The sequence below is a fragment of the Notothenia rossii genome (assembly GCF_949606895.1).
Source record: "Notothenia rossii genome assembly, chromosome: 6".
Classification (NCBI taxonomy): domain Eukaryota; kingdom Metazoa; phylum Chordata; class Actinopteri; order Perciformes; family Nototheniidae; genus Notothenia; species Notothenia rossii.
In genome coordinates this window covers 21347382-21365126 of record NC_136909.1, presented here as the reverse complement: position 1 = coordinate 21365126, position 17745 = coordinate 21347382, and the positions used below count along the sequence as shown (strand labels likewise).

The window sequence follows — 17745 nt, the reverse complement described above, 5'->3', positions numbered from 1 at the left end:
TGTGTGTGTGTGTGTGTGTTTGTGTTTGTGTGTGTGTTTGTGTGTGCTACTGCTAAATTATGAACCATCCAGAACTCTCAGGTCTTCAGGGACTGGTCAGCTTTCTGTCCCCAGAGTCAGAACTAAACATGGTAAAGCAGCGTTTACTTAGTATGCTCCAAATATCTGGAACAAACTCCCAGAAACCTACCGGTCCGCTGCAACTCTTAAATCCAGGCTGAAGACTTTTCTTTTTGTTGCTGCTTTTAATTGAACTATTCACATCTTAAACTGCACTGTAACTTTTATTCATGTATTTCTTCTTTTAATGTTTATTTTATTATATTTTCTTTTTAACGACTGATTTTAAATGCCATTTTCTTAATGTCTTTCATTTTTTGTAAAGCAATTTGAGTTGCCTTGTGTTGAAAGGTGCTATATAAATAAACTTGCCTTGCCGTGCGTGCTTGCGTGCGTGCGTGTGCAAATTGGCAAATGAGAGCCAAGTAGCGTTGTGGATGCAGCATTTAGCATGTCTCACAACATCTTAATAAAAAGACTAGCAAATCTGAATATTGTTTGCATTCTCTTGAACATTGCATAACTGCTATGTTCTGTGACGAGGACCCGCAGGAGCAGAGCTTTTCTATGCAAAGCTGTGAACACGCTGAAGCGAAAGAGGAGCTATGTTGTGTTTAATTTCTGTGAATTTGTATTACCCTCTGGTTTGGAGCATAATACAAAATGAATAACACCTGTGGGTATGTTGCACACGTACAATAACACTTTTTTTTTACTGGGTTGGAACAAGACAAAGCCCATTTTTATCGCAGAGTGACAAAGAGTCCTAAATATGTAAACATGTCGTTGGTTCTGTCAGGTGGAACGGTGAAATTGGTCCCTCTCATTTCCTTGCCATTCACGTACTGCGAGTATGTCATGCAAGTCATAGAAAACAGCAAGCTGGGGTAAATGGGGTAGTCTGCCATCTCTGTGGTTAAAAAAGTATTTATAAGTACGTGTTGCCCTAATCTAACGCAGTGACCATCTTTAAAGAAAACAAAACTTAATATCTTGCAGTCTGATCCCTTTTTTACTTATAACACCTTCAAGAAGATTTCTGACCTTTATGATTGATTGACTAGATGTTTTAAATGCTTTTGAATGAACACTCTTAGCCTTTAGCAAAGACAAATTGATTAGCGATCATGGTTGCTACCCAAATAATTGTGCGCGAGAGGCTGGCATATAACTTAGAACAATACATTGTTTTGTTTGTTGCACTGCTGTTATCAAAATGCAAGTTCAAGATATTGACTTTCTGTAGAAATGTTTGTTTGTGCTTTTCGAGAACCATAAAAAATAAGGCAATTTTAAAGCCAGTTCATGGAAGATATATAATCTCTTAAATATCATCATGCAGCCCTTTACATTTGATTCAGTGTTTGTTTCATTAAACCTTTTTATACTAAAGAGTGTCCTTCTGCTCCTTTCTCATTAACATTTCTCTCAACCTTTTCTATTGATTTGCTCTTCACACGCCCATCCTTCACACTCTACATAGTCCATTTATGTCTCTTTGTCTTCTCCTCCTTTCTGCTTTGCCCTTTAACTCAGATTTCCACTGACCTCTGAAGAAAAGACAATACAAGTCAAAGTCAAAAAGGCCTGAGCAATGCATGTGTGTATTATATGCAGGAAAATCACACCACACCACGCGCTATCTGTAACCCATGTTACCGCTCATTTTAGCTAACTCTGCAGATTCCACAATTGCTTCCTCTATCTTGTCTTTTTCACCTCAGAACATTTTATTTCTTTTCTTCCTAAAATTAACCTCAGTGAACCTTCTGTCACCATTCTCGCTCGCTCTCATTCCATCATGAACTCCTCCATTATTAAACACTCTCCAACATGTAGTGTACCAAAGCGAAGACGTGACACGAATAACGCACAATCTCTACTGTATGTGCAACACCAAGATGTACAAAAGCGCAACAAATTCAATCAAATTACCCATACATCATCTTTTTAATCTTTGTCATTTCCTAACCTTGAACATGCTTCGACAATGCCTGACAAACTCAAAGCCATCTATTGCTGAGTTTCATCTGAGGTTAATGTGGGGTAAGTTCAGTAAAACTAACCCAATTGAGAGAAATGAAAACATGTTGGCCTTCAGTAACTGTGAGCAAAAGAGGAAGAACAGAGAAAGAAGCAAAGTATTATAGCTTATGTTAATTATATTCAACCAAAGTTAATCACAGTGTTACATATTTCTATGAATATGATTCTTAAATGTTACTTTAATTTAAAAAAGATTTTGACATTAAAGTGGACCTATCATGCTATATTAAAAAAATATATTGTAGGGCCATACCCATACAAAACATGTCTGTGAATATTTTTTTTCAATATACCAAACAGATCACCCATTGTAGCCATGCCTCATACTGCTCAAACCCTTCTTTTGCAGCCCTGTTAGAGAAACGCAGATGTTGGGTCCTTAGCTTGAAAAAAAAGAAAGAAGAGGAGGCGGAGCTAATGCCTGATCAGAATTCTGCTGTGATAAAACGCCATCCTGTTCTAAACCACATCAAGGATTAGTTCTGAAACAGTATGGAGCTCAAATGCTTTTTCTCTTGCAGGTTTATCACAAGGTGAGTTCCTTTTTTTATTTCCTGCTTTTTAAAACACATGTGCTGAACAGTACAGGTTAGCTCTGAGTGTTAACGAGGCTCGCTAATGTAAACAAAGACCAGATTACGTCCAAAACACGTCAGGCATTGTTTCGGATAGCTACTTTCTGCACAGCTGATGAATTCATTCATCTTTTTTTTATGTTTGTACTTGATATGTAATGTTCTGCTTACTCTGCAAATAATATAGTGTGCTAGTGGTTGATTTTTTTGTCGTGATCAATTGCCTGTCCAATGCTCATGCTTTGACCAAATGACATTTATTACAATAAGGTAAACCATGATTGTACACTATTTCTTGTGTCAGTGAGTGCTTACTTATCCATAATTCCGCTATTCCTTAAGTGTTTAAGATTTACTGAAATGCATGGAGTTACCTTATTTGCAAGCATATGGTATAACTATTTGTGCTGTTATCATCAATAAAAAACTAATTTTCTGCTTTTGACCAATGCACCTGCATATCTGGCATCAAATATGTATTTTGTATGTTTTTGGAACAGCCGGTGTGTTATACAATCATAGAAGATATTGTTGAATGTCACACCTCGTCCAAAGTAAACACGTTTGGCAAGCTGGTGTTAAATATCCTTACACATAGCTATAATTAGTTTACTTTGCAATTTAAATTAGTTTACGTGTTTACTCTTTTATGTGTCGTGTGTAGAATTTTCAAAGACATCTGTAGATTTTATATGAATTCAACACAACGTTTATTGCACTATAACTAGTACATGTTAGGTAGGTTAATGAGCTACGTTTTAAAAAAGACAAAATTACAAAAACATAGATATTTAACATACACTTATAGAGATAAAAATGGAGTAAAAAATACTTTCCTGAAGCTACGACAACAACAACTCAAAAAGCATTTATAAACACCGCTCCCAGCAGAGCCACCCACCCAGACGGTAAAAACAATATTCCGCCCACTGAGTGAAAAAACGTCCAAGCTGCTGATGCTACAAATGCCTTTTCTTGAGGCTTTCCCAGACATGGGAGGTGCGGAGCATAGATCATGGGGTCTTTATTATTCCTGTCTGAGTCTGGGGAACAATCAGCAACACACAATTAAACAGACATGTGAGTATGATAAACAACTAAAAAAGTAGAAGTCTGTGCCAGGTTAGTATTACAATTCATGGCAAAAAAACAAAAAAAACATCAATCTGATAAACAACATATTGAGTTGAATATAATTCAGTTTTTTTACGTTTTGTCGATTGTGCAAAATGTCTCTGTCAATTTCTATCTCCATGTTTTGCTTACATAAGCATTATATAACATACTCTAACATTATATAATCTTTGTGTGAGTTCAAACATCAATATAATTATATAATATATAATCAATAATTGATTAATTTCTCGTCCTACAGACATGAAAGACAGTGATGAAAGTAGACTAAACTTAGGGAAAAGCAGTGTTTGCAATGGATAAAAGCCATTTTCAGTGAATATATTATTCAAGATGTCTTATACTGAATATTTTCCTTCATGTTTAATTTGCGACATCTGTCATCTTTGGGATAATCTCCATCCCTTTTGATGGTCCTTGAAGAGATACATGTCGTTTAAAGAGAATATAGTCCCAAATAGGCAATGTTTTTAAGTTATAACTCTCTCAGATCAAATAGCAAAATTAATATATTCAACTTGTCTTGCATTGCCAGTATCACATGCATATATAACTCTGTGTGTGTGTGTGTGTGTGTGTGTGTGTGTGTGTGTGTGTGTGTGTGTGTGTGTGTGTGTGTGTGTGTGTGTGTGTGTGTGTGTGTGTGTGTGTGTGTACGTGTGTGTGTGTGGCCTAGCATTCCTATACTTGTGGGGACCTACATCTGTTTACACACTCACGTGTGGGGACTTGCCTCCCTTACGGCCGCTACACACCAACCCGATTTTGGGAGTCAGAGGCCGTCAGAGGCAGTCAGGCATTCGCGGCGCCCTACTCAGGTTGGTGTGTCCCGCACCGTCGTCTCTTTACAGCACATTTTCACACCTCCCGCGGCCGATTCAACATGTTAAATCGGCCGCGGGAGGCCAAAGAAAGTCAGGACAAAGAAATCACTCTAATTGGCTGTTCAGCTTAGCGAGTCAGTGCATGAGAAGCGAAGCGGAAGTGAGGGACCATAACAAACTATTAAGAAGGCACACACAGTCGGTTAATCTTTTTCATTTTCATCTCACCTGGACGCAAGAGTTTCTTTTTTATGTTTACATGTTTTCGATCGATGAGAGAGAGTGAAAATGGAACCCAGACGCTATTTGTTGTTTGTTTATATCACGCAGCCTGTTCTTCTTCTCTCGTGTATAGTCTGTCTTCCGGTTGTTGCCTCTTTTGAATGACGAATACACACTACCGCTGCCTGCTGGTAAGGACAGTTATTGCCACTCGTCAACTGAAGTCTTTGCGGTGTGTTCGTAGGCGGGCGGCGTAGCCGACACAGGCGACGTAGCGAACGTAAAAGTCGGGACGCCTTTGGTACGCGTTCTTTGGTCTCAGGTTGGTGTGTAGCGGCTTTTATGGGGATAAAATGGAGGTCCCCATGAGGGGAATCATTAATTTGAGGGTGAAGACGTTGTTAAGTTAAGGGTTGGGGTAAGGGTAAGGTTAAGGGTTAGGGTTAGGCATGTGTTGGTTAGGCATGTGTTGGTTAGGGTTAAGGTTAGGATAAGTATCCAGGAAACGCATGTAAGTCAATGTAATGTCCCCTGAAATGATGTATACATGGTATTTGTGTGTGTGTGTGTGTGTGTGTGTGTGTGTGTGTGTGTGTGTGTGTGTGTGTGTGTGTGTGTGTGTGTGTGTGTGTGTGTGTGTGTGTGTGTGAGAGAGGGATATAAAGAAAGAAAGATAGAGTAGCTCATTCTGATTCATGGCACTATTGTCTAGTTTCTAAATACTTTTGTTAATTTAAAGGTGACCTATCATGCAAAATGCACTTTTGTACGTCTTTTATACATGAATATGTGTCCCCGGTGTTCCAGGGAACTCACCAAGTGTCAGAAAACGCAACCCTCTCTTTTCCTCCATACCCAAATCTCTTAAAAAGGGGCTACAACAGATCTGATACAGACTGATCCAGATTTGAACACTTCTGTGACGTCACAGAAGTGGCGCTACGGCTATTGGGCCAACTCCACCAATCAGAAGGAGAAAGCCACGGACATTGCCGATTGAAAGCGCTGGAGACGCTGTAGTACATATGCCAGGCCTGTAGATGGTGCTGCTCTCACAGAATCAGCCCATGCAAAGACAGTGTTAAATTGAGCGAAATTAGGAATGGCTAAAATGTATAATCTGTTTGATATATTGAAAAATAAAAAGTATACATATGCCTTATATAGGTATGGTCCTACACTATATTATTCAAATATAGCATGATAGGTCCACTTTAATATTCATGAACTTATTTAGTGCTACTTTTTCCAAGAAAATCTGTGATCAGTGTCAAGAGAAAAAGGCCAGAATAAAACATTAAACACAGATGGACGTAACATTATTGTTTACATAAAATCCTATAAATACCAATGCATTTAGTTTTCTCACAAATTAAAGAAAATGTATGGCAAGGCTTATCAAGGCATATTCTCCTCAGCTTAAAGGTGGGGTAGGTACTTTTGGAGAAACCAGCTAGAGTGCGCTAGAATTTGAAAATACACAACCGGAACAAATCTGCCACTTCCTTACAGAGCCCCTCCTCCAACACACACGAACACGCACACAAGATAAGTTTGTGCACAGATGGAAGGCTGACAGGCAGGCAGACCATCCAGTTATTTTAGCCGGGCCGGCTAAAATGATTGGTCGTGCTTTTTACAGTACTACGGCTTCCACAGATGAAATTTTTTTATGGATTTTTTGTCAAAGCACTTAAGATATTCATTCCTATCGGGATGTTAGGAGCATTCCATGGAATATAACAAAAAGTGTATCTCGAGCCGGTTTCTCAAACGTACCTACCCCACCTTGAAGCTTTCCTCATATCCCACTGTAATATACACTGACAATGCAGTCAAATACACGGCGCATAACATTCCCTCATGCATTATTCATGATAAGAATATAAGAACAACGAGTAAACCTCATACCATCAAGTTTCATTTTCTTTAAACTCATTTAGTTATTAGTTCTTTATGAGCACGGTAGGTCCAGGAGAGCCATCTATAATTATAAGACAAGCAATATGTGTAATAAGACAATGGTCTCAAGGCAAGAAAGCCACTCTGCTCTTCTGACTCTGCATAGTGGGAGGAATATGGAGATGTACAATATGTTCCAGGAAGGAGTCTTTTTGGCAGTGGCTGGCACTCTCACCCACATGTACTCGACTGAAACAAAGGCAGCAGAGCAACAAAATGTTAAATAATGCAGACAATTGAATGAGCATGTTGGTTGTGAGAGTATATCAATGTGCTTGTAAGGTGAAATGCATAGACGTGAATGAAGGAAGTAATTGCACTGAGAATCCAGCAGATGTTAAACTATATTTCCTTCTGGGCTCACATCACAACAGGGACATAAAACCGATTTATCACAGAAAAGCAAGGACATAGATTAATAATAAAAGTCACATTCATAAAGAAATGAGCCAAGATGCTCATGATAACTCTTATCGCTCAGCACGATTTGTCTCAAAACTATTCTTTCTCACATTTATGGGTTTGCATATGTGGTTTTTATAGGTGCAACCATCAACTGAAATAAGACACTCTGTTTCAATATATCAAACCAATATCATATAAACTTCACATTTAGCTGGCATACAAGTTTGAAAGCACATCATGTAATTTGACGATTAAAAAGATGACTTATTTGTTCAACAAAGTTATCATGAATTATAATTGTTCACATGATTAATAAGCCTTACTTGGTGCACAACACAGCACTTCACATGATCACAATGACCGAAGAGGAAGACAGAATAGAAAAGGTCAGTATTAGCTTGCTCCCCTGATTAACTTTTAAATAAGCCATGATTGCACTGTGTTTCCTCTTCAACTCCCAATGTATATTTGTCCTGTTTATCTGATTACTTCTTTTGGAGGGTAAGGATAATTAAAGAGACAGAAAACAGCTTCAGTTTAGACAATAGAACTTCTTGGTTAAGGAAGGTTAGACTGAGGCACTTCCTTGCTCAATCCTAAATGTCTTCCATCCTCTAATCATTGTAGAGGCATGCCATATCTCTCATCTCCCATTTGTATACCTCTGCCAACTCTTTATATTTTGGAACAGCTTCCAGTTTACATCTAACATCAGGGCCTAATGTGTCTGGCTGGGAGGGGCTCGGAGAAAAATGACCTTACAAATGACTCTTATAGAGAGAGGACAAGGTCCCAGTCATCTCTCTCCGTCTGCATGTGTGTCTCTGCCTGCCAGTGTATGTCTCTCAGTCCTTTTATCTGTCTCTCTCCGCTTCCCGCCTCCCCACATTCTTGCCATGGAGATACAGAAGCGATCATTAATCTTATCCACCAATCTTTACCGTCTCCTGACACTTCATCTCAGAAACCTCACTCCACTTGATGTCTGACTAAATTAGATTAAAATACTGCTTTGTCAACCTTTCGAAAGGGGACAAAAGACCTCTGGAAAACTAATTTGGGTTCCACTCACACACTGAAATGGAGGCAGACACTCCCATATTGAATATCTTGATAGCTAAAGCAATTTTCCACACCTATTGTATATCAGATCTCTTTGTGCAGATGAATGATTGATAATAAGGATTTGTTGGATCACCAATTTCCACATGTTTTGACCCCTTCAGTGTGTTTTCAGAAAGTGTATTTAAAACTAGTGGCCAAATCAGCTCTGTTGTTTTGTTGGGGAGTCAGTACAATGGGACATACTGTAACCTAGGTTCAGGCTGGCAGTGAATATGGTTAAATAAAACATGAATTATGCTGACATAGGTGCATTCAAAATTGACAAAATGTTATATCTGTAAAATAGTAAAATAAGAGGTGTAATAAGTGCTGTTGTGATATTATTCAAAAAAGGAAAATAACATACTTAGAGTACAATATCGTTTTAAAGCATTTAAGCTTTAATTTGTAATTGTTGTATCATCACATTTAGCCAACTCAGCTACTGGGAAGGTAAATATTAAAGAGGTTTAGAATCTGTAATTTGTTAAAGTCAAGATTATACAGCCAGACACAATGGTTCAACTTTGACTTTTCAAAACAACTGTAATTTACAATTAAATATTGAAAATAAATGCACAGGTGATGCATGCATTAAGGGATTTTAACAGTTTGCTCGTTGGAACTAGATATTGTGTTTATATGTTCATATTCATAGGCCTATCCAAATGCTTGTGTTCATTGATTTGTTATGACTCTGTTATGTTGCAGTTTCGCTTGAGCTAAAAAAGGGATATCGATATTGATGTGCTACTGCAGGATGTGTACGTTCTGTAGGCAGTTGACCTAGCCTTGAATACAAGAAAAACATTATTGATTGGTTTAAGTCTTTCTCAAGTGATCAGAAATAGCTTAAAGCAGGTTTAACTGTTTCTCAAAGGATTCTAAGGGGATTGAAACCTTGAAACACGTTGTCGTCCTGAGTTTATTTCAATTTGTTTCCATGCTAAACTTACAAAGCTAAGAATACACCAAAACCCACACGCAGCCAGAGTAACATGCTTATACGAAAATACTGACACCAACACACTTACAGACACACAAAAACACCCATCTTTCACCCCCTCCCTGTCATGCCTCCAAACCAAATTAGATCGTGATTGCTCTTTCTGAGGTCACTTTTAATTAAACTGAGATGAGAACATGACACATGGGATTAAGCCCCATCCTATCAATACAAATTATGAATTCATAACTAATGCTAGAGCCTTTTGCTTTCAACCATGACCTCCATATAATTTATGTATAGAGGAAAGGAACTCCCCTAATTGTCTTCTTCTTCAGAGATACAGAGCATGGCATGAGGGGGTGCAGAAGTGTATGTATATATATATATATATATATATATATATATACTGTATATATATATATATATATACATACGCCTTTTTTTTTCTCGCAAGCTATGCTGTATATCATTAATACTGAGTTCACTACAGAGAGAGATGTTAAATAAAGAGACTAGAGGAGCAGAGAGAAATTATCTTCCGATCTCTAATGTACATTTTTATCAGCGCACACCATGTTCAGGGGCAAAATGGATCATATGTCATGGGACTTGACAGGACTAGCTGGTCTGGTTAATTGGTAGAAACACAAAGAGCGTAATAAAGTCAGAAAAATGTCATGTTCAGCTGTCGTTAGCTCATTAACTTGATAGAACACTCCACATATAGATTGATACAGTGGCATTTGAAAAAAAAGTACCATTTGAGACATTGCCCATAGCTAGTATGGGTGGATGGAGGTCTGGAGTTGGAAAACCAGGGTTTGGTGGCTGTTTGTATTAGGCTATCTATAGCAATCTCCATTAAGCAAGTGAAGAACTCCTAAACCCCACAGATCACACCTCGTTAGCTTTCGAAAAGCCCAGGGAAAAGCCTTGATGGATATAAAGTATTTACTTGTTTTGGCAGATAAGCTGCAGTGGAGATGTATGAAATGGAATGAAGATCATTAGGAGATGCTAACCTCTCAATGTATATGTATATGAGAGTGTTTTTAAGTTGACTTACAGGTGTTATAACTTCACTCTCAATTGAAAACCTGGTAACAATAAACACTGTCCTTACCTCAGTGATGAAAGCCTTAGCGGTGGCTGGGCTCATGAACAACACCGCTCTGCGCAGCGTGTCCCTGTAGCGATGCAGCTCCTCCACACGCATTGTTCTGAACAGACTAGTGATCATCATGTTGATATTAGATTCCACCTTCTGTAGGGACACGTCCATTCCCTGCTGAGAGCTCCGGTCAAGGAAATCCTCAATACCACGGATATCTGGAGGAAGAGAGACGAAGACAAATGTTGACCTCTATTTTCTAGTGTACGGGGACAATTATTTTATCTGAAAATGTGATGCATAAAAAACAGGGCAGATAGAGATAGACATACGTCTGCATTGGGCATCTGCCAGTGCTGAATACTTTATTTCTAGAAACCTAAAACAGTATGGGGACCAGCCCTCTGTAACTCACACACCAACAGAGATATGAAAACAGAAGCATGTGGTGGTGTCTCATCCAAAGTGAGAGGCCTGTTGTTTGCCTGTGTGATCTATTGGTGCATATATTTGAGCTAGTGATACGCTAAAGTTAAAGTGAGATACTGTATATGGTTCCTTCCTGTAGAAATAGAGAAGAAACTACATTTGAACAAAGTCTATTGAGAGAACGAATGAGAGGGAGTATGTGTGTATGGGAACATGTATAGGCTCTAACTAAACAACAAAACAACCTTATATAAATCAAACTTCAGTCAGACAGGGATAAGGCGTCATTTTTGTGATTATTATTTGTGCTGTTAGAACCATAAAAACACATTTCTAACACCATACAAGTTTCTTGCTACCCTGATACAAACCAATGACACTCATGACATTTAAGAGTTTTAGATTAAAGTATAAAATCACTTTAATTATCTCTAGTAATGGCTGTGTTTGTATAATAACAAAACCAAGATGCTGGTGTCAGAAATATTACTCTTAGACACTCTATTGTTAATGAGATACAATGCAGGTCAAGGTAATAACTAATTAAGGCACTTTGGTTGAGAACACCACTAATGATGTCGGAGGATGTGTGTGTGTGCGCTTCTGCGAGTCAGTGTGGTTATGTAAAGCAACTACCTAATGATGTATTTGATATGGAAAACAGATGACACTGCCGTCATTGCCGGTGTCATGACTGAGCAATTAACTGGATTGATTAGACGTGTTAAGGCCAGAGGGCTGATTGCATCAATGCCAGATTTTGGAGGTTTAACAATACATTAAGAGGAGAGACATATGTAAGCCCATTTTCATAATATCAAGAAGGCTCATTCGCGAGACAGTATGAAAAGTTTGTGCGTGTTGGGTCACACACCAACCACACCATTCCCCACACTGACAAGAACAAGAAGGAATGTTGTCTCAACGAAAACACAAGGAAGAACAGCAAGATAATAGTAACTTGTTTATTTCGCAACGTCATGTCTTTCCCACTTTTTTTAACGGAAACACAAAAGACACATACAGACTCTTACCTCCAGGTGACAGCTAAGCACACAATCTGTTCATAAGGAAGTTGTCAAATGTATAGCAACAAAGAACAAAGAAGAGTTCAGCTACGATGTGGGAAATATTCAGTGAAATAATATTTTTTGACTATCAGGAAGAACAAAAAACTCCTTTCAGATTAAATGAGGACATATTCTGGTCCAATTGTACTGATTAATTGTCAAAACAACCTATTTTTTCCACCAACCGAGTACGGTTGAGTTCCTGCCTACTATCGTTCAAACGATGGGCTCGAACATGTACTCCCCACAGCTGAGCGGCTCATTGGCCAACAAATGCTTTCCATCAAGGATCTTCAGGACACAGTAGCGGATAAAAAGTCGAGCACAATTGCCACCAACCATGCCCATCCAGGCAACTTGTTTGAGAAACATTCCTCTGTGAGACAGTACCGGTCCATTAACACCATGATCACCTGTCAACCCAAAGTGCTGTCACCATATTCACATACTGTGCATCCACACAGTCCCACGCCTCTTCATCCTCATCTGATAGGGTTGACTGTATTACAACTGCCATGCTATTCCAGAGTAGTGAATGCAGACTCAAAATGTTTTGTTTAACAACCTTTTAAAATCTATAAATGGCTATGTAACCCTGAGTCACAGGTTTTGTTCCCTGCCACTTCACATACTTCGTTCTTTTATTCCCTTTAAATGCACCCATACTGTGTGCCACCAGGTTTATTGATGATCATTTTTGCAAGCAATATTATATATTTTTTCTGCTACCTTTTTATAAGAAAATACGTAAAACAGAGATCCAGCCTAGTCTGATCGCCTTCCTAAAGCAAATTCCCCGTATTCTCTATTTATCACCGTGGATTATTACTTTTCATTGTCATAGTATGGAAGTAGAACTGAAACGGAATTTTGCAAAGAAAACTGTCAAGTGGAGGGGTTTCCATAATAGTATATAAAACAGATTTAGGTGTGTATGGTATGGTCTTCTGTGTGTCCCTTTCGACCATTTGTCAGGCTTCCCTTCTTCTCAGTCTATCCTGCAAGTCCCTGGCTCAAAGTGAAAGCTAGAGTTAATGTGGTGTAGCAGCCAACAGCACGCAGGGATTTCACCTGCATGTACCGACCAGCTCAGTGGCACTCTGTCTGTGTTCACAAACCCCCACTCCTTTTACCCTGCTTGTTTTCTCCTCATCCTTCTCTCTTCCCTTGGCTTTTCATCTAAAACCTCCCTCCATTTTCCCTGTTTGCTTTGTGTTCTCAAGGGTTGAATCTCATTTTGAAAGGGTGTAATGTCCAAGCAGTTTTTCCACTCCAGATGGTGGGCTCTCTTTCATGTGTAATGCCCGTCAACTCCACACTAGAGACCTGTGTTCACATTTCACCAACAGTGGCTTCATTTAACTCGGAGTGATTTTATAACACATCACTTTAAGTAATTTCCAAGAGTTTTACATTTTAGTTGTTAACAATTGTAAATCCAGATACAGTACATGATTTCTGTATGCACTAAATAAACATATCACCAATATGTTAGAATCAGCCAATTATGTTGATATAATCAGAGAACGTCAAGACAATTCACAAGATTGTAGGCAACTAGCTAACTTTTAATGGGATAATCTGAATAAATCAGTTGTTTGAATCTGCACCACTTAGAGGGAGGATGGCAAGGGAGGAGAAAACATTGATAAGCACTTTGCACTCTGCATGTAGGAAATGGACCAACAGTCCAAAAAGAGGTGTTAACACATCAACTATTATGGTAGATCCCCTGAGTATGAAGTAAGAGGAACACATCAAACATCTGCAAATGAGATGCAGCCTCTTACTCCCTGGTTGTCTGTCAGATGATCCCAGCTCCCCCGTTCACCCTATCTCACTCCCGCTGCTTAACTTGCAAATCATCCCAACCTTCAAATAATAAAAAGAAAAATAATAAACTTTGTTAACTTTTATGCCACATCTGACTTTACAGTTACAGGCTCTTTCCTGTTTCAACCTTCGTCTAACTGCCTGAGGCATTTTACGCCTGGCCCTGTAACTTTTGTAAGAAAGCTATTGGGGAACAGCCAAGCATAACTGGAAGTGACTTTAGAATGGGGCACAGTCTATCCATCCATCCACTGTAACAGCTTTGAGCTGCTAGCTCTCAAGCAGGGAGTGAAGCTTGATACCCCATTGTCCCTATCGTAATGTCAGTTTCTTGCTGCCATGAAATCCATGCAGACTTAAATTAGTTTCACTCAAGTAGCAAGGCGGCCTGAAGGGAAAGGTAAGTGTGACCTTGCTTGACTTTTTCATCCATTTAATGCCAGGATGATGCTGTACATGTCAACTTGGGTCAAAGCCATTTCGGCAAAGTACATAATTATGTCATTTCAATATGGTAGTAGGCTACATTAAAGGGTTTGAAAACAGTATGTTGTACACAACTATGAATGCAGTATTGTTGAAAACATTGGGTTGAAGCAATACACTTCAGCTCAGGAATGCAATTACAATACTTTTTTTCCATTGGTAGTGGCAGTCTTAATAACTTTCTTAATTCTTGGTCGCCGGTAGGTTTTACATAGTGCTCATAGCATGTTGTAAAAAATATTAAATTTGAATATTTTATAACACCCTGATCAATAAAAACATTATGTTTTATATATATTTTAAAAGCATCATATTCACAACTTAAGCTGAAGCATTATGTAAAGGAGGAAAGAATATTAATAATTTGAGATGTATTTTTGTGCAACTGCGTTTCTTGCTATCTCCGCCCTGTTCTGCTGTTAGACTAACATCCTTATCTCTTCGCTTTGTCTTTCCCTTCAGCCCTTACCTCTGGCTATCCTTATCCCTGCCCCAGGCATTTTACTGTTGTATGGCTCAAAGGCAATTGCTCTTAAAATGTGGATTGAACCTAATAAGAAATGCACTCTTGTACCTCATAAGCCTAAACCTGGAGAATTAAATCGTCAGCTGAAGTTGTGGTTGAAAATGTTCACATAGCTCAAGGTATCTGAACAAAAACTTGGGAAGTGACCTCCACATAGGAAATAAAATGCTTTAGGCCCTGAAGCGATTCACAACTGCTTGTAATAGTCCTATTCCTATCTAAGTGCTATATCTTCGTCTACTACTCTTTTGCTTTATTTTCTTCATCTTTAACACCTTTTTCTCTCAAAGCCCCAGGCCTCGCATTCCATGAGTCCCAACAGATAACTTATCTAACACTTGTAAAAAAAACACACTCTATAAAAGGGTCTGCACCTTTTAGGTGTGCATCACCTTCCCTATATCCCTAAATCTTCCCCTAAGTGCTTTAACTTCTCTTCACTTCTCCTGCTACCTACTTTCCTCCCTTTTTCCTATTTTTATGATCATTTTTGATCTTGAGTGTCCTTAATCTAGAGCGGCTTTGATTTGGACTCTAACATGCATACTACTTGATGACTATACTGTAACTCAATTGAACTAAAGGAAATGATGTCATTTGTTGTATTTATATTGCATTGTTTTATATAGTTTGCCTTATTGGGGTTTAATGCTTTAACTCCTTTAACAGTTTATAAATTGTGACCTTACACACATGTTTTACTCTAGAGTGCGATCAATGCCATCTACTTGTTTTTAAACAGACACACAGGAGGAACATCAGGCATTGTAATTCTGCATTGCTTCCAGTGGACAAAAGACCAATGACACAACTACAAAGCGGCCTAAACTGTGCTGCAGCAACTGGAACACAAAATACCAACATCCAATGGATACCCAGGGAAAGATGCTACACTGTTTTTCACACAATACTTAACTTGATAGTATGGTGATAGTGACCAACAGAACGAAAGGGATGTGAAAGGACCCTCTTAGTTAAAGCATGACCTGAGCATGATATTTAAAACATTCGGTAAAACTGATGGATGACTTATTTTCTTCATTCATTTAATTTAACATAGACTGGCCTCTTACTCTGCTTTTACTACATATTCTTAAGCTATTCAAAAACCCAAACAAGATCATTTTACTCCGATCGAGTAAAAGGTTAAGCATCTTGGGTTTTGCACTCAACATTTCTTTGAAGATGTCTATCAAAACTCAATATTATAATAATAGTTTGTCCCTCTCAACTTTGTCTCTGTTAAAAATACATTTCAACTCCTATGTGCCCAAAGGATCTAAACTATGACCATGGAGTGACGTTTGGAAATAGTTTTAGACTATTTTCAGTAGTTTTTTCTGTTTATGTACTTTCCTGACTTTGCCATGCCAAATCTTCTATGCCTTACGATCTCTGTCCCTATCTCCTCTGCTTTGCTCTTTCTCTTTTCCCTATATATTCACAATCTCTTTTATCTCTGTTTCACTTTTACTCTCTGAACTTTTTTACTCTCGAGGAGACAAAGAAAGACATGACCTCCCTGTATAAAGCTTGTATACCTTTGGTGTTTGCCTCACAGTGTACCAGTTTGCCTCCATTTTTTTGACTCTGCCTTTATCATCAACATTCCCATGTCTCCCTTTGCACAGCTTTTATGCATTTTCCACCCCCTCGTTCACCCCTGCAGCATCTCTGGGCTTCACAATATTATGGAAAACAATCCATCTATGATATAAATCTTCACTCAAAAGTCCTCATTCACCTGTCACTGTCAATTTCTTTGTGTTGTTACTTTTTTCTTGCGCTCCTCTCTTCTGTTTTTGCCGTACTCAATTTTGTCTTATGCCATTTAGGTGGGGTTTAAATATGGTAACTTGTTGCTTAAGTTAAGGTGCAAACAATCCTCCATGTAAATATGTTGATGGACATTGCATGCACACAACAGCGCTTTTGTTCTGCTATAATCTTTTACTATTGTACCTCTGACCCATCTTGTCATTCAAAGCAAAGTGAAGCAGACCATCTTAATGTCAACAATGTGATTACTACTAAGTGATACTTCCCACGTGTTGCTGTGACCGTTAACACTGGTCAAAGTCACTCAAAGTTAACAGTACTTTAAGTCACAGATGTTTACTATAATATCATGTGTATCAATGTGAATTCAAGGCATCTTGGACAGACTGAAAATAAGTTAAAGAGAAAACAGAGTAGGAGTAACAACAGGGATGAAAGAAGAAAATAATATAAGCGAGGGAGAGAAATAAACGATGAGAGAAGAAGGAGAGCGATGATAGAGAGAAAACATGTGTTCTCAGTGTCCGTAATGCACCAGTAGAGCTGAAAATAGGGATTGGTTGAGTTGAGTTGCTTCATTTGAGAGGACACACTCGACTGTCTGTTCTCTAAAGAAGTCTCCTTGTACAGAGGCGAGGTCTTTAGGGAACTATGCTATCATCTTAAAAGACCATCTCTGCCTCTCTCTCTCTCTCTCTCTCTCTCTCTCTCTCTACATTGCTTTCTCCCTCTCGCTCCTTTCTTTCTCCCTTCTCTCCTTTAACAGGGGTTGAGGCCATTAGGGAATAATGGTGATATCTTTAAAGGGCCTTCTGTGGCTGACAAAACAGCCCTGCTAAAACCCAGAGGATCCATGTGCCGAATCAGTGGTCACACAGCACAGAGGGGATAGAGGGATTAAAGGGGGGTACAGACATGTGTGTAAGCGTTTGCTTGCATGTGTACATGTGCCCTCTGTATAGGGTGTGTAGTGTATATGTTGTGTGAATTATATATAGGGACACTTTTTGGATTATAACCAGTTGATTGAAGTTTGTCTAGCAAGAGAAAAAAAAAAATGTTGTTCCTATTTTCAGTCCTGATTAGTGTTGGGTTGAGGTCAGAGTCAAATCTTTTTCCCAACAGGCCTGACATTAATTTTAGTCAATTTGCATGCAACTTTGAATTTATTTTTGTGTAATTTAGGGTGCAAAGGAAAGTAACATCAATTGATTCAGATTTCAGTGCCGT

At 38.6% G+C, this 17745-nt stretch overlaps 1 protein-coding gene across 5 annotated transcripts in view; it reads right to left on the bottom strand.

Moving 5' to 3' along the window:
* grid2 (glutamate receptor, ionotropic, delta 2) overlaps positions 1-17745 on the bottom strand; it is a 486943-nt gene that overhangs the window by 174351 nt on the left and 294847 nt on the right. For all 5 annotated transcript variants that reach the window (XR_013809307.1, XM_079687594.1, XM_079687592.1 and 2 more), the window contains exon 4: positions 10405-10610. Coding sequence is in view for 4 of the 5 variants with exons in the window: in XM_079687594.1 (XP_079543720.1) it covers positions 10405-10610 (206 nt within the window). In the remaining variant the exon portion in view is untranslated. The remainder of the gene's footprint in view (positions 1-10404; positions 10611-17745) is intronic.